The 23,194-nt window shown below is 43.4% G+C and overlaps 1 protein-coding gene across 1 annotated transcript in view; it reads right to left on the minus strand.

Moving 5' to 3' along the window:
• Positions 1-23,194, minus strand: part of ADCY10 (adenylate cyclase 10) — a 64,991-nt gene that overhangs the window by 11,491 nt on the left and 30,306 nt on the right. The window contains exons 15-22 of the mRNA XM_081822887.1: positions 18,353-18,481; positions 16,894-17,172; positions 16,484-16,774; positions 8,097-8,166; positions 7,602-7,833; positions 5,674-5,781; positions 5,006-5,181; positions 995-1,151 (exon numbers count right to left, since the gene is read on the minus strand). Coding sequence (XP_081679013.1) covers positions 995-1,151; positions 5,006-5,181; positions 5,674-5,781; positions 7,602-7,833; positions 8,097-8,166; positions 16,484-16,774; positions 16,894-17,172; positions 18,353-18,481 — 1,442 coding nt within the window. The remainder of the gene's footprint in view (positions 1-994; positions 1,152-5,005; positions 5,182-5,673; positions 5,782-7,601; positions 7,834-8,096; positions 8,167-16,483; positions 16,775-16,893; positions 17,173-18,352; positions 18,482-23,194) is intronic.

The following is a 23,194-nucleotide window of genomic DNA, read 5'->3' on the forward strand; positions in this document are numbered from 1 at the left end:
TCCTCCCCAAAAATTTAGACACGCAGTTCTGCCAGTGGGTCCTGAGACCATCTCAGGGAGTGCACAAAGAAGTCAAAGCTGCTTTCAGGATATCAAGGCATTATTTGTGTGAGGAGAAATGGTGCAAGATCAAAACAAACAAAAAAAACTCAGTGGATTGTCCTGTCTAGTTCACTCATTAAGGTTATCTCTGCCTTTCATTGTCTTTGGGCTATTTTATAGCTCTGTATGAGGCAGAAAACTGATAATGTAAATTAGCCTCTTGCATAGAAATGTAAGTGTTCAGGGGAATCCATGTGATTATTGCCCCCATGACTAGACTAGTTTTGCGTCCAGTCATAAATTGAGTTCTCCTTGGAACCAGTTGTAACATCTCACTAATTTCTCAGTAATTAATGTGTTTAATAGGATCTTTGACATGGGTTCTTTTTGTATTTCTATGAGTCATGATTTTATCTTTTTTTAAAAAAATTATCCTTTAACATTTTCCTTTTTTACCCTCATTCTCTACTGGTATATAGCGCAGTTTTCCAGGGGCAACATCCCATGTTGCAACCTAGTGAAATTAGAAACAGACCGAGAATCCACCTATCTTCTATGAAGTCGGACATTAAGATATTTGCAGAAATTTAATACGTGCCACTCTTCTCGCTCAATTTTTTGTCTGGGGGAATTGGTCTTTTGTTCTTCCAATTAAAATGTTAATTACGTTAACATGTAAGAGCTTTATTTTTCTTTTAAATACCTCAGTTTTTGTTTCTTATAATTTCGGTAGATTCAACCCATAAAAACAAAAAGCTTTGAGGTCCTCAGGAATTACTGAGTCTAAAGTGATTCTGGGACCAAAGTGTTTGGGATGCTGGCCTTGGCAAAACAACCCAGCCCAGAAGGGCTTTGTTCTACCCTCGCGATTCTGCATCCCTGTTGGCTCCCAGTAGGAGTTTCCCTCTAAATGAGATGCAGAAATTTAAAAGCAGCTACAACAACAGCCTACCTGAAAATCATCTTGAGTTTCCAGGGCCGTATTCACTTGCATCATAGCTGCTAGGTGGCCATAATACTTGTAGTGGAAAAAATAATTTAAGCTATAGATCTGCCACAGCAAGGAGAAGCACGCGATTTGCCTGTAGAGTTGCGCCAGCCTCCTCTTCCTATTAGAAAAAAAAATACACACAGGCTAGAGAGGAACGCAGGTACAGAAGCCTCGCTCCCGGCTGGGAGGTCAAAGCAGGTGTGAGCCTGAGTCTTGCCTCCTTTACAAGATGGTAAAGCGCAGGCACATTAATTTTTATGAAGCACATTTTCTCCCCCACCCAATGGGGAGCATAATACCTACTTTGTGATGATTAATTAAGATAATTTATGCAAATCACTTGTCCCCTGTCAGGTCATCGCTATTTATTTATTTATTTGAGAGAGCAAGAATGAGAGAGAGAGAGAGTACATGAGAGGGGGGAGGGTTAGAGGGAGAAGCAGGCTCCTCGCTGAGCGGGGAGCCCGATGCGGGACTCCAGGATCATGACCTGAGCCGAAAGCTGTCGCTTAACCAACTGAGCCACCCAGGTGCCCCAGGTCATCGCTATTTAAATGAAGTTATTTTTAAAAGCCCATTTATTTAATTCATCACATTTGATCCTGATAACAAGCCTGGAAGAAAGGAAGAAATAATGAACCCCATTTTATGCAAGCAGGTGAGATTGAGGTTAAGTGACTAACCCGAAGTCACACAGCTAGAATGTGGTGGGGCCAGGGCTCAGGCTCTGTCCGCTTCCAGCCCAGCCGTTCCTATGTGTCATGTTCTCCACTGAGCAGGCTATCAGGAGCTAGGCCTCAGCTCAACAAAGGAAATGAACATTTTAACAATTACGTTCTGCTGTGATCTGAATGCATCTCCACCAAATTCACATGTTGAATCCTAACCCCCGAAATTAATGGTAACAATAGATGGGCGCTTTGGGAGGTAATTAGGTCGTGAGGGTAGAGCCCTCATAAATGGGGGTAAGGCTCTTATAAAAGAGACCCCAGAGCTCTCCAGCCCCTTCCCACCATATGAAGATAAAAAAAAGTCTGTGACCCTGAAGAGGTCACAGACCTCCCCGACCCTCCCCGACCATGCTAGGACTCTGATCTCAGACTTCAGCAATAAATTTCTGCTATTTATAAGCCACCCAGTCTATGGTATTTTGTTAAAACAGCCTGAGCAGACTAAGACACATTCCAACAATGTAAAGGAATGTCACAGGAGATGGTGAACCTCCTGTGCTGAAGGTATTCAAGGGGAGAAGGACGACCACCTACAAAGAATGTTCGGGTTCTCCATCTTGGCTTCAACAAGCCATTTAAAAATGGGAACCCTATCTTTATGAAGCAAATTGGCTGCGATATTAGTGATTTAACAAAACCAAGAAAACAAAATATAATTAGAAATATTTATCAAAAAGCAGATTTTAAATAAAGACGAGAAAGGAGGAAGAAAGAGATATCCTGGGGGGTGCCTGGGTGGCTCGATCTGTTAAGCATCTGCCTTCAGCTCAGGTCATGATCTCAGGGTCCTGGGATCAAGCCCCATATCAGGCTCCCTGCTCAGCAGGGGAGTCTACTTCTCTCTCTCCCTCTGCCCCTCCCCACCGGCTCATGCTCTCTCTCTCTCACTCTCAAATAAATAAAATCTTTAAAAAAAAAGAGAGATCCTGGAGATTTTTAAAGAAGAACTCCAGGGCGCCTGGGTGGCTCAGTTGGTTAAGTGACTGCCTTCGGCTCAGGTCATGATCCTGGAGTCCCGGAATCGAGTCCCGCATCGGGCTCCTTGCTCAGTGAGGAGTCTGCTTCTCCCTCTGACCCTCCCCACCTCATGCTTTCTCTCTCTCTCAAATAAATAAATAAAATCTTTAAAAAAAAAAAAAAAAGAAGAAGAATTCCAGGTACTTTCAATTTAGACATTAATGACATTGATTCTGTTGTGGAAATTATTTTTTAAAGCCTCTTAGGAAACAGCGTAAAATCCCTTACAGCGTAAGACATTCATGAGGGCCGTAGAAACTCTGACTTTAAAGTTGTTCCTTGTCCTCATTTTTTTTTTTTTTTAAAGATTTTATTTATTTATTTGACATACAGAGAGAAAGCACAAGTAGGCAGAGAGGCAGGCAGAGAGAGAGGCAGAAGCAGGCTCTCCACTGAGCAGGGAGCTCGATGCGGGACTCGATCCCGGGACTCCAGGATCATGACCTGAGCCAAAGGCAGTCGCTTAACCAACTGAGCCACCCAGGCGCCCCCTTGTCCTCATTTTTGAGATCAGAACCCTTTGACCAGACGGTGTTGGAAACCCACAGCTCTGCAGTTTCTTCCTCAGCAGTACTTCCCCCCTTTACCCTCATGCAAGGTAACTTCTTATTCCTTTCATAAAATGTGGCTGTTAACTAGGCTTGTCAGATTTAGGGAATGCAAACGTGGGATGCCCAGTTAAATTTGCATTTCAAAACAATAAATAATTTGTTTAGAATGCACATGTCCTAAATATTTGTGTGACATATATGTATCCTAAAAAAATGACTCGGGCCACCTGGGTGGCTCAGTCAGTGGAGTGTCCGACTCTTGATTTCGATTCAGGTAGTGATCTCGGGGTGGCGGGATCAGGCCCCACGTTGGGCTGGGCCCTGTGCTGAGAGCCTGGAGCCTGCTTAAGATTCTCTTTCTCTTTCTCCCTCTGCCCCTCCCCATTCACACGCACTCTCTCTCTTTAAAAAAAAAAAAAAAGTAAAAAAATGATTCATTGTTCATCTGAACTTCAAAGTGAACTAGGCATGCTGTATTTGATCCGGCAACTCTACACATGACCCAAACTCTGATTCCCTCCTACCTCTCAGAGAGATCTCTGCTGACCTCTCCCTGCCCCTCCCTCTTGGTGTCTCCTGAGACCACAGGCACCATTCCCAGGAGTCTGCCCCTAACCTGCAAAGGAGCTCAGCTCCAGCTCCTTCCCACCCCAGGCTCCCCCACATTTAAGGGAACACTTTTGGGGGAAGGCAGTGGGCTTGGGGAAAGAGCTGTAGCAACTGGCTCCTAGAAATAGCTGTTTGCATCTCAGGCAGAACCTGTAGCGAAACCACTACTGGCCTCTGCCAGCATGGGAGAGATGTCCTCTGTCAGCTCTCTAGATCCCCAGCTAGGTGGCATTTCCCTTGGCGCCGATTGGATAGGGGGAATATATCCAGAAAGTTTTATTGTGGAAGATTTCAAACATACACACAGTAAAGCAGAAAAATATCATGAACTACATGCATTGAACACCCAGCTTCAACAACTACCAGTGCAAGGCTTGAACTCACAACACTGAGATCAAGGCCTGAGCTGAGATCAAGAGTCCGATGCTTAACCAGCTGAGCCACACAGGTGGTCCCCCTCCCAGTATTTTTTATAGTTTTTTTATAGGCAAAATTTACATACGTTGAGATGTATAAATCTTAGTGGTTTAATCATGACTGATGGATACTCCCATGTAACGCACATTCCCATCCAGGTACATAGATGGGTGGGCAGTCTGCCCTCCGGCAGAGGTCTTTGGAACCTTGTATTTCAGTTTGGGCCAGGGACGATACCCAGCGTTGTAGCCCTGGATGGAAAAGGGCTTGTGACTGAGGCCCCAGGAGCACTGGTACAGCTAGCTTCCAGTGGAACATGGCGGTTCACAGGGATTGAAGGGGCGGACTAGGGCAGGGCACTGGGGCTCAGCTTGCAAAGGGTTCCCTGATGTTTTTGTCACCTGAACTCACCTTTTGCAAAAGCTGCTATGAGGTGTTCTTGGGCAACCCCCACCTCGCCTGGGAGCCTTCCCCACCAGCCCCCTCTAGCCGCCTCCAGCCCCCTCCAACACCAGTGAGCCTCAGGGCAGAGCCACCAGGCCTTCTTGCGCCCCCCAGAGGCCCAGGCTTTGGGGGCTGATGGAGTCTGTGTAGGTCTCTCTCTCTCAGGAGTGAGACCTCCAGCTCTTCCCAGCTCCTTCCCTTACCCTGGAGGTGAGCTCTCTTGGGCCTGTTGATTCACATAGTAAAAGTGTCTGTTTTTCTCAACGTGGGTGTGAAGAAACAGGGAGATTAAGTTGTAAGGAAAGATTCTGTTGAGCAGCTTCAGTGCTTTCCGCAGCATTTTCTTGGCAAGCACCATCTGGCCCATGTTGAAACAGACCTACAGGGAGAAAGGAGGGGGAGAAAGGAGAGAGGAAAAGCAGTGATTCTGGACTTAATCGGTGTGTTCCAACAACACATATTCCTGGGATTCTTATCAAAAGGGTAACTTAAGCCCCAGGAACAAAATCCCCGTGGGCCTGGCATAACAGTAAATGTTTGCAGACGAATGCTGGCTGACTGATGAGGATTTTGCATCGAATCTTTATTGTGCATCATCTACCTGAGAAAATGTTTCCCCAAGCAGGTCCATGTTTGGAGGTTGTTAAAAAACCTTTCATAATGACATCAGCCATGAGGACAAGGAAGATCTTGCTGCTGGTAAGTGAGGGCAAGGAGGTTTGAGTAGCGGGGCTTGATGTTCTGTGGTCTTGGCAAGGATTTGTGGCAGAGGATGGGAGGGGGTGCAGGAAGGACAGGGACGGCTTCTGCTTCTTCTATATAATGCCCCAGTGACCGGTAACACATGGTCATGTTTTTAATGGTTTCTTACCTGACCTTTGAGGCTGTAAAAGGTAGCAGACTCAAAAGTATGACTCCAGGATTTGTCGTCCTTGAGCATTTTCAGCAACCTCTCTCCCTCGTTCAAATATATGTATGCCTGCAGCCAGGGGAGGGGCACATTGTGTTGAGTCAGCGGGGGTCCGGCCTCTACCGAGCAGGGAGAAGCACCTGCCACCGCAGGACCCACTTCCACCCCCGTCCCTGGCTCTGGATTAGTAAGGGCCTCCAAACTCTAGGCAGCACTGGGTAGGTCAAGTTCCTGGTGAAGATCCTGGCCACCTGCAGGCCCGTCTTTGTCCACTGGATCACTCACTCGAGAGGATGGATCCAGGGCAATTTCTTCCTCTGAGTAATTCCACCCCCAATGGCCCCTATTTCCAACAATGTACCCACTGCCCCTGACAGTATCCCCACATCTATGAGAAGCTGGTCTTGATTCTTGGAATGAGTTATGGACATCGTTAGACAGGACAGACTTGAAGAGTAAAATAAGGCAAGGCGATATCCTCAAATTTCATTCAGCCAAAGGGATATGAGTGGGAGGCAGAAGAGGGAGACATGAGTTGACCTGGACCTACTAAATTATTTTTGGTGGGACAGAGGATGCAAATGGCACATTCTGGGTAACTTGCACCAGGGCTCTGCTTCCAATCATTGTCTTTCCTGACCATCCCCCATTCCCTGCTAATTGAGATGGGGGTGCTTAGCAAGTTGGTCCCCAAGGCTACTTAAACTTTCTCTTCTTGGGACTCACTGATCATATCCCCCTTTTTCCATATGTGTGTGTGTGTGTGTGTGTGTATACATATATACACACATATATTTTCATATATATAATATACATGGGCGACTTTCATCTTTCACATAAATACTGAGAGAACTGGGGCTTACCAACATTTTTAATGATTTAATTTTTAAATTTTATAAAAATCTAAGGTATGAGGGTCGATTAGGCTGCTGTGATCAAAAGCAGTTGTAAATATGGAAGAGACCACCAGGATGGGCATGAAGTATAGGCATGCCTATTCAGAAATGTGAGTCAGATGAAGCAGGGGCCAGAGGAGCATTTCCTAAAGTGAGCTCAAGCAATGTTAGTCTAGTCAGCTGCTCTACGAAAGTGGTCTAAGGTCAAGTAAGTTTGAGAAACACAGTATGCCCCAGAACTAGCCCGACCCTCTGGAAGATTTACCTGTATCTTAGCATATTAAGGCCATGAAATATTTGCAGTAAAGAAACCTATTTAGCTTTATTCAGCTCAGTGCTTCCCAACTTACTTAAGAATTAATCCTTTTTATTTCATTATACATACATCGAATCCCCACATTTCTAGGGGCATATAGCCCTGGAATGTTATTTACAATTATCCCGGAGAAACACTAGTGTTTTGGTGGCCTAAAGGAAGTGTATGATAATTTAGCACAAATTACATGAAGACCAAAGTGGGTGAGCTCCTTTTGGGGAATCACAAGATGAAAGCCAGATTTGTACTTATCCAAAGACCTACAGGTATTTGTGCTCACAGGTATTTAGGGGGGACAGAAGGCAAATGCCACAAGGACATTACTGAGGAAGACTCTGCTGAAACAGCAGCATTGATACCAAGAGTCCTTTCTGCATCATTTTGGGAATGAGATAGGACATCCACCCCCTTCCCATATAGGTAGACAGTTCATGGCAAGTTTCTAAAGGTGGCACTATTTTAAATGATGTATAATGCTAGTTTCAATTTGTTCTAACTTTCATTTCTCAATCTCGGGTCATTTCCCTTCTCAGCAATTTGATTTTCAGAGGAAAGTGGTGCTGGCAGGAATCAAGAACATGAAGTAATAAAAAAAGCACCCTAGAGCTTCCCTTCGGACACTGTGGTCTCTAACTTGTCTCAAGGGTGGGTGGGGGGGCGGGGTAGAAACACCTTACCATATAATTATCACCCAAGATGAGATAAGCAGATGTAATTTCTAGGAAGTAATATAAGGCTTTGTTGTTTTCTCCCAAAGCCAGAAAATGGTGGGCCAGAGGCATGATGACCATCTCTACGATCTCCTCACACTGGCAAGATTCCAGAGGAATGATGTCTTCCTCAGACGTCCTCATTTTTGTTATAATGACATCAAAGAAACTCAAGATCTTTTCTCTTATTTCTTCAGGACTGTCCAAATGCAGAAATAAAGAGGAGGAATAACTTGTAGCTACACTTAGTTTTCGATATGAAAATATCTTTAAAAAACTAATAAAAGAGCAAGATAATCAAACCTGATGTAGATGCTACTGACAGAACTCACCATGCACACACCCCAACATTTCCCCACTCGTACCAAAGAGGCCGAAAAGAACTGACCTGACAGAAGATTTTAACAGTATTCTGAGCTTAATGACAGTTGTTTATGCCTAAACAGTCATGTACACCTGTACCTGAGATTTTCAGGAAATATCTCAGATTTCTTATGAATCTCTATTTTGGAAAAGGTGGTCTCTTCTTCAGCTAGAAAATAAACAAACAAAAGAGTTGTATGAGTCACGAAATGTTCCATGTGGCAGAGATGTCTGGTGTCCACCAAAGACTCTTGTTCCCCCTTTCCCGACACAGTGCCTGCTGCCCAGCCAGACTCTCCATTTCCCAGTCTCCACTGCGTCTCAGGTGAACCCACGTGATTCGTTTAAAATGGAATTCTATCAGAAGTAATATATGGCACCTCTGAGCTGAGATGGTTTGGTATCTTTTCCACACTTTCCTTCCGCTAGAGAGCAAATAATTGGGAGAATCTAAGGGATGGCAAAAGGACAGAATGGAAGGAGCCTGTGTCCCTGACTTACTGTGTTCAAGACCATTTGTCAGAACTTTCACTGGATCATTACATGGGCAGGAAAAAAAATTATTCTGTTGTGTCCCCAATTCTTCCTCCATTGGGGAGGAAGAATTTCCCCTGCCGTTCAGAGGTCCTTATAGCTGAACTAAGAATCAAATTGACATGGGACAGATTAACAGGGGAAAATCAAATTTAATACATGTCAATAAGGGGAATCCGCGCAGACATGGAAATTCCAAAGACAGTGAGGAAACATGGAGCTTAGAAGAGCTAAGGAGAAGGGGAGGGGATCTGAGGATACAAAGGGAAGAAAGACCATTAGCAGGAAGGTGAGAGGAGATGTTTGGAAAACAAAGGTTGCCTTATTATGCAGAGAAGTTTCTTAGGTAAAGAGGAATCTCTGTTTAATAGCAGGCAGTTGAGGGGCAGGGAAGAGCTTTTTCTGAATCTGCTGGATTTGGATTGCTTTTTTTTTTTTTTTTAAAGATTTTATTTATTTATTTGAGAGAGAGAGAATGAGAGAGAGCACATGAGAGGGGGGAGGGCCAGAGGGAGAAGCAGACTCCCTGCCGAGCAGGGAGCCCGATGCAGGACTCGATCCAGGGACTCCAGGATCATGACCTGAGCCGAAGGCAGTCGCTTAACCAACTGAGCCACCCAGGCGCCCTGGATTGCTCTTAATTCAAAATAATGTTCATGCAAAATGGCCCATCTTGGAGTGACTTGCAGTGGCTCCTACAGTGTTAAGCCACTGAAAACGTTGGGGTTGGTTATAGAGGATAACATTATCCTCACTAATTTACACTGCGGCAACTAAAACTACGAATAAATGATCTGTTTCTAGTGGAGAAATATAGACATTTAAATATATACCCCAAAGGCTAACTAAAGGGCAGAGAAACTTGAACTTAAAACCTTCAGTCTATCCAGACTCCAATAGGTTAGAAAATTCCAGAAACAAATGAGGATGGTCGGATCTAGCCATTTCCCCATGCAGAAGGAAGGAAGAACCCTCGACAGGGGAAGGGACTTGTCTCAGATCATCTGTTAGGGATAGAGGTAGGACTAGAACCTAGGTCTCCCAGCTCCAAGGCCAATGCATTACTCCACAGATCTTTTAATTTCTAAAAATGCAGTTTAGGCACCTAGTTATCACCTTCTTTTGAAAGCCTTCTGTGCCCTTGTCCCCATAGATTTAGTGCCCCGACTCATCTGTGCCCTGTGCAGACCTCCATCCTGGTCCTTAGTGTTACACTGTGTGAGGAATAATTTGCCCACCTCTCCCCCTAGACTGCCAGCTAATGTATTTCTAGTGACTGGATGCTGTATAAATTGATTTATGCCTTTTTCCTTCTACTCTTCTAAATCTGTTCTTGTAAAGGTTACCAGTGGCTACCATATTGCCAAATCCAAAGCTCACGTTTGTCCATATCTTACACCTCTCAGCAAGCATTAAATACAATCAACCACTCCCTCTTTTCACCAGGTTTTCTACCAACCATGCTCTTGGTTGCTTTCCTCATTGGCTGCCTGCCCACTTTGCTTTGCTCCTACTCCTCTACCAACATTCCCAATGTTGGTGAGCTTCCGTTTGGTCCTGGGCTCCCTTCTCTATGCACATTTTTCCTAGGTAATTTCATCTGCCCATGACTATGAATTCCAGTCACATGCCAATGACTGCCAATTGTTTAATCTCTGAGCCTGACATCTACCCTTAACTATAGATTCATATATCCAAATGCCTTCTTGGCAACTGTTGTTTGAATGCCTAACAGGCATTTAAAAATTAACATGATCCAACCAGAACTCTTGAATCTCTCTTCCATAAACCTATACTCTGATATTACTAAGCATCAGAGCCATATATCCATTTTCTCAAGGCAAAAAACCTAGGCAATGTTCTGGATTCTTTTCTTTCCCTCATCCCATTCAGCCCATTAGGAAGTCCCATTGACTTTACCTCAAAACATACCTGAATCCATCTTCTTCTGTCCATCTTTACTATAGTGCCACCCTAGTCCACCACCAAATTTTATCTAGACAAATGTGAAAAACCGATCTCCCTTCTAGTCCAATTCCCATAATCTGTTCTCTACAGAGAAGACAGAATATGTTTTTAAAAACATGACTCAGATTTCCGTGGCAGAAATTGTTGGTTTCTTATCTCAACTCTATTGTCCTTTTTCTCCTTAGTAATAAAACTCAATTTTACTCAGGGCAGTTACATTTTCCAGCCTCCCTTGCAACTGGATATAGCCATGTGACTAAGTTTTGTGTAGGACTTCTAGAAAATTCCTTAAAAGGGAAGGAGTATCCCTTTCTTTTTCTTTCTTTCTTTTTTTTTTTTTTTTGGTTTCTCTTCTTCTTCTAGTGTTAAATGTAAACATGATGGTTGGAGCTCCAGCAGCCATTTTTGGACCAAGAGTTTCTGATGATCATGAAGCCTTCATATTAGTCCCAATGATGAGACAAAACATTTTACATGAGAGAGAAATAAATTTAACAGTAAATAAATTAAAGCCACTCTAGCTGGGTCCTTGTTACATGTAGCAAATACTAATTCTAATTAATACATCTCCAAAGTCTTCCGACCCACTTAAAATAAAAGTCAGACTATTTATCAAGGCCTATAAGGCTCTTTTATGGTTTTATTAATTAATCTGTTTATTGTCTATCACATCTATCACCAGCCTTCATGAAAATTCTAATATATGAGAATAGACACATGTCTATCATTTTCAGCACTATATCCCTGATACCTGGATCATGGCCTAGCACATAGTAGATGCTCAATAAATATTTGCTGAATAAAATGCACATTTTTTGAAAAAAATCAATAAGAAAAATAAAAATGCTATTTCTCCTTCAATATCTTTCTCTTTTTTTAAAAGATTTTATTTATTTATTTGACAGAGAGAGACTGTGAGAGAGGGAACACAAGCAGGGGGGTGAGCTGGAGAGGGAGAAGCAGGCTCCCCACTGAGCAGGGAGCCAGATCTGGGGCTCCATCCCAGGATGCTGGGATCATGACCTGAGCTGAAGGCAGATGCTTAACTGACTGAGCTACCAAGGTGCCCCTTTTTTTATGTTTCAAATTGTAATAGTGATAGAACGAGATGCAGAGACAAACAACATTGGCTAGAAAAGGAAACAAAGTTGGGGAGTACAAGATATGCTTTTTGTCATTCTATCATTTACCCCTTAGGTGAATCATATTATTTTTAGTTCTCAATTCTCTTCATTTATGAAGGACATATTTTCTTAAAAGTTCCCTACTTCAGAGGGGATCTGTAAAATTCAAAAGGAAAAAATATATACAAAATGCTTGTAGGCTCTCAGAAGAAAGGAGAAAAGCAAAGATACCACTTGCTCATCTCTTGGTTTCAAAGACCTAAAAATAAGACTTCAGGTTCAAGGTGACAGATTGAATTCTTTTGTTTATCTCCAGTACCTCCAGGTCCAGGACATTTCACCTTATTAAAATGAGAATAAAATAATCTTAAAAAGCACAAACCCACAATGTATAGAATGGAAGGGATCAATTCCCGTCTAGGGCCATTGTGCTGGCTATCCTCTCTGGATGATATGCTCCTCCCCAGCTGTCAGTAAGACAAAATCTCTCACTTCCTTTGTCTTTCTATGAATCTCACCTCTCAGTGAGGGCCCCCCTAATGGCTCTGCATTCCTAATCCCACTTGCCCTAGCAAACAAGCTTTTCAGTTTCCTTCCTTGGGGTGGGATTTACCCCCCATTACATACTGTAGATTTTTTACTTCTTCATTATGTTTTTTCCTCCATTGCTTCTCCACAATAGAATGAATGCTCTTTTGTTCACTGATGTATCCCACGTGCCTGCAGCAGGGTCTGGCACATAGTAGGAACTCAGTATTTGTTGAATGAGTAAATGAAATGTCAGGTGGGGTTTCAATACATGTTCAGAAGGCAAAGGAGTGAGAGGAGTGGTCTCTGATGAAGTAGGTAGAGCGAGTTGAAGGACAGAGCCCAGGAGGAAGCCCATGGACTGCAGATCTTTGGGGATCAAGACTTAAGAAAATAACTTGAGAAGGACTTGAGGATTGAGAGTGAATTGAAAATAGAATCAAATTCCTCATTACCTAATTTACACCTAATGTCTTTGAACCTCTTCCAATTCCAGCTGACTCTTGAACAACACAGGGGTTTAGGGACACCAACCCCTTCGCCTCCCCAGCAGTTGAAAATTCACATATAACTTTTGACTCCCTAAAAACTTAACTACTTAACAGCCTACGGTTGACCAGAAGCTTTACTGATAACATAAAGTTAATTAACCTATATTTTCTTTTTTTTTTTTTTAAGATTTTATTCATTTATTTGACAGAGAGAGACACGGCGAAAGAGGGAACACAAGCAGGGGGAGTGGGAGAGGGAGAAGCAGGCTTCCCGCGGAGCAGGGAGCCTGATGTGAGGCTCGATCCCAGGGTCCTGGGATCATGACCTGAGCCGAAGGCAGATGCTTAACGACTGAGCCACCCAGGTGCCCCAACCCATATTTTCTGTTTTATGTATTATATACTCTATCTTTACAATAAAGGAAGCTAGAGAAAAGAAAATGTTATTAAGAAAATCATAAGAGAAAATACGTTTATAGTACTATACTGTATTTATTGAAAAAAATGTGCATATAAGTGAATCTGCACAGTTCAGACCTGTGTTATTCAAGGGTCAACTGTATGTCCTTCACCAGTATGACTTACAGGCACAAGGTTCAGGGATAATGGACAGAGTCTCCAACCAAGACAGGATATTATAAAGAAGACATTGCAAAAAAGAAAATTATCCTAGAAACTCGAGGAAAAATAAACTTTTGTAAGAACTCAAGGGACACCTGAGTGGCTCAGTCAGTTAAACGTCTGCCTTTGGCTCAGGTCATGATCCCAGGGTCCTGGGATCAGGTCCCACACTGGGCTTCCTGCTCAGCGAGGAGCCTGCTTCTCCCTCTCCCTCTGCTGCTCCCCCTGCTTATGAGCTCTCTCTCTCTGACAAATAAATAAATAAAATCTTTAAAAAAAGAACTCTTTTCACAGTATATTACTTGGTTCTGTAATGCATAGCATTTACATGGTCTTTGTAACGATTTATCAAATGATGGTCATTAACAATACTGGGGGAGAGGTCCTGAGGAGTAGTGTGACAGGGGTAAGTCCTCACCCTGGCATGCTGTATCTGTTCACCAAAGTAAGAAGAAAACAGATAATGTCAATTTGTTTTTTTAGTATATGTGCTGCCGAAGCGAGCACAATGTCAATTTGTTTTTTTAAAAAAGAAAACTGTATAAACACATCATTTTGTTATGGAGGCAATGACCAGAAAGAACAGTTAAGATATTTGCCCCTGAGATGTACTGAAATTGTCTGGGGCACTAGGGTTTGAGATTATTGTTTCTATTGTAAAACTTTTAGGGAAAATTTTAAAGTCCTTATTTAAAGATGTCTAGTTGATAGGCTTTTAAACAGGTGAAAAGTTCTGATAGGAGAAATAGTAGAGCTTTGGCCTCAGGCAGGTGGAGGGGCTGACAGAAGCGCAGACATTACTCAGAGACACAGGAGGGCACAGAAGCACCCGAGTGAAACGGCTAAGGTATATTGGAGAATCCAAAAATAACTGAAGTTGCTTTCTTTGACAGCCCTAGCCTGCTTAAAACCATTTGGGGGGAGGTGGGGAGCCTGGGTGGCTCAGTCGGTTGGGCGTCTGACTCAGGTCATGATCTCAAGGTTGTGTCTGTGGTCAGCGGGGAGTCTGTTTGGGATTCTCTCCCTCTGTCCCTCCCCCTTCTCTAAAATAAATAAACAAATCTTAAACAAAAATCAACTGTGATTTTACCCCCCACTGCCACCAAATATATATATATATAATTACATACATAGAGAGACTCCCTGGTTCCACATAGTCTGGAATCTTCCTTCCCCTTTCTCTTTTATTTATTTATTTATTCATTCATTCATTCATTCATTTTTATTTATTTATTTTTAAAGTAGGCTCCACACCCAGCATGGAGCCCAACACAGGGCTTGAACTCACAGCCCTGAGATTAAGACCTGGGCCGAGATCAAGAGTCAGATGCTTAGATGACTGAGTCACCAGGCTGCCCCTTGCTTCCCCTTTCTCTTATCGGCCTCAGTCAACTCTCTCCTACTGGTATTTTCACTGGTTCCTTGAACATGGACCTATGTTGGGATCATCTCTGAAGCTTCTTGGATTTGCACATGCATCCTTGTCAGCCCTCATTTTCTGCCCTCTGGGCACCTGGTTTTTTTTTGTTGTAGGCGTGTGCCCTCTCTTGGTCCTCAAGTCCTTCTTAAAAGTTGTTATTTTCTTGTGTCTTCCGTTCCAGCATCTAGGGCTCTTCTCATACTCCCAAAAGTACTTGGGAAGTACTTAAAATGGCTCCAGGCTGGCTTTTTCTCCCATCCAATCCATGAGAATCCAGACTCTAAGGCTCTGAACCTAAAGCCTGACTTCTCTTTTTTGAAAACGGAGATGGGCAAGTGTTAGTACTGGGTCAAAGAGAGACTTATGCCACACTGCAAAGCTGCTTTCTTCCTGATGGAGGACTGAGAGGGCATCGCCTTCCTCCCTCTCTGACTCCATTGACTGTCACATCCAGGAACCTCTTCTAATCTCCCCTGCCAGTCTTGTCCAAAGGTCCCACCCTGTACTTTGGGAAACTCAGGTGTACTGGGCACAGCATGAGTTTGGGAATGAGACTGACCTGTGATTGAATAGTTATCACTCATTCTGTGGCACTGGACAAGTTATTCAATCTTCCAGAACCTCAGTTTTCTCATGTATAAAATGAAAATAGCCCTCCACCTTGAAAGGTTAACATGAAGATCAAATGAGAATGCATGTGAAATAAAGAGTGAATGAGAATAAATATTTATTTTGGGGGGCACCTGGGTGGCTCAGTCAGTGAAGCATCTGCCTTTGGCTCGGTCATGATCCTGGAGTCCCTGGATCAAGCCCCACATCGGGCTCCCTGCTCAGCGGGGAGTCTGCTTCTCCCTCTTCCTCTGCTCCTCTCCCTGCTGGCATTCTCTAGCTCTTGCACTCTCTCAAATAAATAATTAAAATTTTTAAAAAATTATTTTTGTACCTACTATGTGCTAGGCACTTTACATACATTTCTTCCCAATTTTTAATATCCATATAATATAGGAATTCTGTCCTTATAGCCTCTGTTTTCCCAACCAGATTTAGCCATAATCACCAAGGCCTTCGGCTAGAGCATGTAGCCCCCTGGTGCTCCTTGGCCACCCACGAGGGAGGGCTGAAGTTGGGGTTACTGCCCCTAGCCTCACATCCACCACGCCTATGGTAACAGAGTCCCTGGTCCCTGATACCCCTTGAATCCTCTCCTGTGTTTTCCCAGATTGTGTAGCTGATTTGTGCTATCAGACTGTAACTTTCTCGCTTTTGCTTCACGGATGTCTGGAACCCCGGCCCTGAGCCTGAGCCCCCTTTTCTGGGGCCTTGACCTGCTTAGCCCTGCATAATTCTCCCCCTCTCACGTTCTTTCTCTGATGGAACCTTGTTTCAAACCTGACTGCCAGAGCAACAACACTCTTACCTACCAAGAAACAGTACTCCCTCTTGCTCTTGTTTCTGCTTCAACATGTGAGACCCCTGCCCCCCACCCCCCTTGGATTCCATCCCTTGGTGTGAATTAAGCTGGGTCCATTTTATCCCTCTGGATATTTTCCTTTGAGCTCTGGCTGCACCCCATTTTGCCAGAGTCCTGATCTTCAAACCCTCTCTGAGTCTCACAGGCAAGGGTGTTTCTGCTGGACTCAGCTGCTCACATATCCCCCTTTCCCACTCCAGTGACCTATGCTACTCAAGTCTCCAGCCTTTTGCGGAACCCACGCCTCGAGGGACTTGAAGTCCTCAAGGTCCAAATCTACTCCATTCCCCAGGAATAGTTAGGACTAACGAGGAATGAGGTATGTTTACTTTTAAATCCGTGGGACTTAGCCATCTTCTTAATGGTATCCATGTCCAAACTGTTGAGGCGAATGTTCACTGTGAAGTGGTGGTAGGGGATGAAGTCCCCACTTTGGCAATGGTCACATCTGTGTGCATTTTCCTCTAAAAAGCGGGCACATTTCAAGTGCATGGCTTTCTTCTGGTCCTTCAGCCACAGTTCATAGGCTGTTTTCTGCATCATAGGCCTGCAAAATCGAATGATGTGGCACTCGATGACCTCGCTTTCCAGCTCGTGGAGCTCTTCCTCCTCACCATGAGCTAGGGAGAACAGAAAGGCAATGACTGGGTCAGTCCCTGCTGCACCACACACATTGGTTCCTTGACCAGGTATGCCTTTAACTAAGAGGAAATGTGAGTCACTTCCAGGTTCTACTCACCCATTCCCTCACTGGGCTTCAGAGACCGCGAGCGATAATTCACCTCAAACGAGGCCGCATTCTGTTTTAGGGCCGTTCGGAGCTCCTTGCCATTCCGGAAACAATCAAAGACGCTGGATTCCACTAGAGTCGCCAGGGCCTTGATCATCATCTTCATGTTCCAACAAGGCAGAACCTCGAACAACAATTCCGTGGTGAAGGTCAGGCCGATAATGGCAGCACATCTCACCAACATCTGGTGGGAAAGGCTCATGCTATCCAGCTGAACCAGAGAGATTTCTGCAGGTGAAAAGCCACACAATAGGAAACTGGTCACCTGTCTTTAGCAAATACATTCTAGAGACGGACAACTGTCCTTCCCTACACTGCTTGTTTCACAGGAACCCGGCCACGCTAAACCAAAAGAGATTATTTGCTTAGGACCTACTTCACAGAGAGTGCATGGTGCTGCTATCTGAGACACGCACGGCATGATGGCCAGCCCAGAACAAGACTGACTGCAAGGTGCTTGGGTTTTGTGCTAGAGTGTGACAGGGTTTGTGAGGACAGGGGAGGTCATGGTGGGCCACGGTAGTCGGAGAGTGCCTGCCATCCACCTGCTATGTTGACTTCGCCAGCTGGCCCTCGTCTGCCCCCCTCACTGACTGCCTCCTCCTAGCAACAAGCCTCCTCTCGACCTCGCCTGAGACTTACTCGTTCTTGTGACAGTCTACTACCGTCTCTGTGCTCATGACAAAGTGCCAGAGAGCTTCAAGCTCCAATTCCAACTTCTCACCTATGTGTGGCTGTCATAGTCACGTGGCTCCCTGGACACCTGGACCAGGATGTCCTTCTGTGACATCACCTGCGTCAGGACAAAATCCGAATTTCTCCGCTTGCCCGCAGAATACTGCAGAAGCCAAGCTAGCCCATCTTCCTACTTTCATAGACATAGTGAATGAAACAAACGATGCTTTTTTGAAGTCTGAGAACCTCGAGGTGTCCCTAGGTCATCCTTCAAACATGTTCAGTTATTCTAGATGGCATGGCTTGGAGCTGAATTCATACTAGAACATTGCTTGCAAGTCATTTTTTTCTAAAGGAATAATAATACAGCTCGGATATAAATTCCATGCTCGTCATTTCTTATAAAAATAAATGACAGAAAAAGTGTCAGTATTTGATTTTCTCTCTCATTATTTGGCTTTGATTTAATGAAAAATGTACTACATCTCATTTGTTTATGCAGTTGAACTGAACTTGGTTCAAATCAGACTCCAGAGTATGCCCAGGGGAGCAGGTGGTTCCAAGTCAGAAGCAGAAAAGCTAAGCCTTCCATGGAGACTTCGACTGCCTGGGGTAACACAACAGACAACCACCACAGTCTGCTACTACCTTCCTCTCTCCCTTTTCAACAATCATCCTAGAGAAAGGAAAAGGGGAGTCTAGGTCCTGGAACACGGGGTCAAATCTTCCTTACCTTTTAATGATGCTGGCGGTGACAGGTTTTTCAATCTGACACCACTGGCGAGATTACAGACTTCTTCAATTCCCTCCTCATTATTAGGAGTAAATATTTTTAATTCCTCGGTTGGCCTACTAAAATTCTCTGTAGGGAGATGAAAAGGAAGAACAATTGAGAGTCATTGTGCTATCACAATCTTGATTTTCCAATAAACTTCAAGATGGATCTTGCGAGAGAAAGAGCAGGTAGAGATGTGTGTTGGCTCACCGAGTATTTCGGAATAGCATTTTAAGTAAACTAATATATGAAAACCTAAATGTACGCAAAAATGTTCTGCCACCCCCAAAATTATTGGGAATAACTATTGGAAGTCTTCCGGAGTATATGCAGTTTTATAGGAATTTGATTCAAAGATTATCAGTGTGTATCTTATAGTATGTAGTAACATATATTTGTATGCACATTCAAATATCCACACTCAGATGCAAACACGTTCTGTGGGAGATTGTACTCGACTTACAACATGGTTATCAGAAAGAGATATTTAAAATGGTGAGGTTGATGGGGCACCTGGGTGGCTCAGTCATGAAGCGTCTGCCTTCGGCTCAGGTCATGATCCCAGGGTCCTGGGATGGAGCCCCGCATCAGGGTCCCTGCTCAGGAGGAAGCCTGCTTCTCCCTCTCCCACTCCCCCTGCTTGTGTTCCCTCTCTCGCTGTGTCTCTCTCTATCAAATAAAAGAAAAAAAAATCTTTAAAAAATAAAATGATGAGGCTGGATAGTACACTTGCCTGGTAACTGTCTCCTGGTACTCCAAAATGCATTACTTCCTTATTCCTCCAGTCATTCATGTAACAGCATGATATGTGATGTGGAAATATGAAGGTGAACACAGCTAAGTTTCTAATCTCCTGGAGAGATAAGATATGTACACAAAGGGCTACACTTCCAGGCAGTAAACAAGCCCCATGTGAGTGGCACAGTGTCAGAGAGTTCAATGTCGATACAGTACAGACCTTTTTTTCACCATAGCCTGTGAAGGCTATAAACGTGAATAGTGCGTGCTTCCAACCCCAAGGAGCTTAAAATCTTAGAGAAAGATACTGAAGTAATTAGTCATCATGCCAGAGTGTAACAAACAGCAACAATGGAATATGAAGAAGTGACGGTGGGTAGGACTAGGTAGTGGTACTGCGTGGCCTACTGAGGAAATGGGTCTGGTGATGGAGCTGAGACACGAGTGTTGCCAAGAATCAAGCTGGGAGATAGAGGAGGAGCTATAGTATGGGAGGGAGGGCGATGCATTAAGGTTTAAGTAGGTTGAGTTTGAGGGGGGTCTAGAAGACCATCCAATGGGCAATTGGGAATATACCATCTAGAATTAAGAATGAGGTTATGGTTGAAGATTACACACATGCATACACACACACACACACATACACACACACAAAGGCTGGATAACAGATGAATAACGCCTGGGGAGAGAGAACCAAGCTAGCAAAAAAGGGGGCTAAGGATGGAACTTGAAGAAAGCTGTCATTGGAAGAGTAGACCCAGGGAGCCAAGCTGAGGGCTGACTGGTCAGAGCGGTGAGGTGCGGGGACAGGAAGAGTTCAGAATGAGGGAGGTCAAGGCAGGGTGGAATACCCAAAAAGGGGCCCGGTGTGAGTGTGTATGAGTGTGTTAGGGGTAGGAGAGTGAGGTTCAAGGGCACGACTTGGTCCATGTTCTTTTATGCTTTTTCATTTCCCTTTCTAGGACCTAGCAACTGGGATGACCCTTCTTTCAATCACTCAACCAGTGTCAGCTGAGCGCCCCTAGGTACTGAGCACTGTTCTGGGGTTAAAGATTCCAAAATGTACAAGATTTCCTGCCTCACAAAGTTTAAATTCCAACAGTGGCAGAGAGACAAGGAACAACAGATAGATAAATTGATAGGATAATATCATAATGTGACTTCGTTGTATGAAGGAACAGAGACTCACAAGAGGTGCAGGGTCAGGGAGGCTTTCTTCAGCTAGACTGAGGTAGAGAAAGTCACCCTGAGCAGGCAACACCTGAGCTGAGGGAGAGAGGAGCCAACAGTGTGTTTGAGGCGCCTGAGGAGAGAGGACAGCGGTCTGAAGCAGAAAGGAGCGCGGTGTGTGTCCCGGCAGTGGAAATGCCAGAAATGCAGCTGGTGTGGCTTAAACACATTTCAGAACACTGATGAGACCACACAGGTGTGAAAGTCGGGTGCTGAAGGGGTTTCTAGTCCCAGGTGGGAGGCTGGATTTCGTCATAAGCTCAGTGGGAAACCACTGAATGTTGTACATTTGGGTTTTTTAAAATTTAATTTAATTTTATTATATTATGTTAGTAAATGTTGTATGTTTTTAAAAAATCTTTTTATTTGAAAAGTTTCAAGCTTACCAAAAGTTGTAAGAATAAAACTGTGTACTCTTTATTCAAGTTCACCTGTTGTTAACATTTTGCCTCATTTGCCATAATCTTTGTTTTCTCTATATGTACATATTTCTTCTGAAGCATTTGAATGCAAGTTGCACAATTCATGCCCCTTTACCCCAAATACTTTACTCTGTATTTCCTAAGAATGAGATTCTCTTACATAACTAGAGTGCACTCTTCAGCTTCAGAATATTTCACATTGAAACAGGAATTTACCGTCCATATTCCAGTTTTGTCAACCGACTCAATAATGTCCTTTAGCATTTTTTTCTTCCAATATAGGATCCAGTCTAGGATCATGTATTGTATATAGTTGTTGTTTTTTTTTAAATTTAGGTGAAATTCATGTACAATTAACCATTTTAATGTTTATAATTCAGTGGCATTTGGTGCATTCACATTGTTTGCAACCAAAACCTCTCTCTAGTTTCAAAATTTTTCTTTCTTTTTTTTCTTTTTAAATTTTTTTTCTTTATTTTTTTAAAAGATTTTATTTATTCATTTGGGAGAGAGAGAGACAGAGGGAGAAAGAGAGAAAGAGCATGAGCAGTGGGGAGAGGCAGAGGGAGAAGCAGGCTCCTCGCTGAGCCAGGAGCCCTACATGGGGCTCGATCCCAAGACCTGGAAATCACAACCTGAGCCAAAGGCAGACACTTAACCATCTGAGCCACCCAGGTGCCCCAAGTTTCAGAATTTTTCAATCACCCCAGAAGATACTGAACAGTTTTAAAGGAGTCATCTGTTTTGAAAAGAGCTCTTAACAGACACTGAATAAATGTTTGTGGAACAAATAAACATGTAAAATGTAGGAACAGTATTGTTCAGTAGTATTTATATTTACAAATTTCCTTTTGTTCATTCATTGGCTAATATATTACTGTAAGGGACTTATCTAAAAATAATGATCTTAGCACGCATTGTCCATCTGATGATTCATTACCCTCCTTAAAACTAATTTAGCCAAGAAAAGCCTTATCTGACTGTTTTTTAATCATGATTACCCAGAAAAAATAATAGCTTTCTTTTAAAAAGCAAACTTATGTCTGTCTTGTTTCTCCTCTAGATGTGGCCACTCTGGCCATGTGGTCCTGTGGACCTGTCATTATACACAGAATGAGAGGCAGCAGATGAAGCCACAGACTGAAACACAGTTCATGGAGGGACACGGGGCCTCTGCGCTTCATTCAATCATGCAGGAGACATGGGGAGTTTCAGGAAGCAAGAAGAATTTCTTCGTGAAATTTCCCTTATTATCACCTTTAGGTGATAATTTTCTATCCTGCTATATGTAGAAAACCAGCACCAAAACCTCCTTTATTACAAATATTCATCTAAGCATGGCACTGATTTTCCATCTACAAGCTCACCCTTAAATTTGTCTCAGAGGAAGGAGTTGTTATTCTGCAAGCTTAGCAATATTAATATGCACAGTGCTTATAGCTGTAAAACCCCCATCACTTATTTGAGAACTTCCATTTCTTAGAAAGCTGGAGTAGACATGTTTTTGTCTATTCCTCCTGTTAACTACAACTAAAAACCGTGTCATTATATATAAAGCAAATATAAGAAGACACTGAAGGTGGAGAGAAGTCAGACTGGCTAGGGACATTGGGACCCAAGGAACAACATAGCAGTGATTTTCCTGAGTTTTCTTTTTGCCTTATATCCCAGATGTGGAGGGAAGAATCTTAACAACCTAGAAATAGCAAGGGTTGCAAACAATAGCCTGCACTTTCTGCCAAAGGACCAGCAAAGGGGCAGCTAGCGAGACAGAAAATTTTTAGACAAAAACCACTTTACTCCAGCTAACCAAACAAACAAAAAACAAAAACAAGTAACTGTAGCCCACCCCTGCTCCCACCAGCAAAGGCTGAGGGAGGGGGCACCTGGGTGGCTCAGTTGGTTAAGCGACTGCCTTCGGCTCAGGTCATGATCCTGGAGTCCCTGGATCAAGTCCCGCGTCAGGCTCCCTGCTCGGCAGGGAGTCTGCTTCATCCTCTGACCCTATCCCCTCTCATGTGTTCTCTCTCTCTCAAATAAATAAATAAAATCTTTAAAAAAAAAAACAAAAAACAAAGGCTGAGGGAGGAGCCTTGGCTTCCATCCCAAAAGCTGAGAGAAAAAACTGTCAACCCAGAATCCTATATCCAACAAAAATATCCTTCAGGAATGAAGGGGAAATCAAGGTAGTCTCAGATAATGGGAAACTAAGACAATTGGTAGCCAGTAGACCTACCCTGAAAGAATGACTAAGAGACATTCTCTAAACAGAAAAGAAACAATAAAAGAAGAAACAGAACATCAAAAAAGAATAAAGAACAGGATAAGCAAAAATATGGGTAAATACAATAGATTTCCCTTCTCCTCTTAAGTTTTCTAAATTATATTTGCAGTTCAAGCAAAAATTATA

This window comes from Leptonychotes weddellii, chromosome 6, assembly GCF_054177405.1.
Source record: "Leptonychotes weddellii isolate Sample4059 chromosome 6, ASM5417740v2, whole genome shotgun sequence".
Taxonomy (NCBI): Eukaryota; Metazoa; Chordata; class Mammalia; order Carnivora; family Phocidae; genus Leptonychotes; species Leptonychotes weddellii.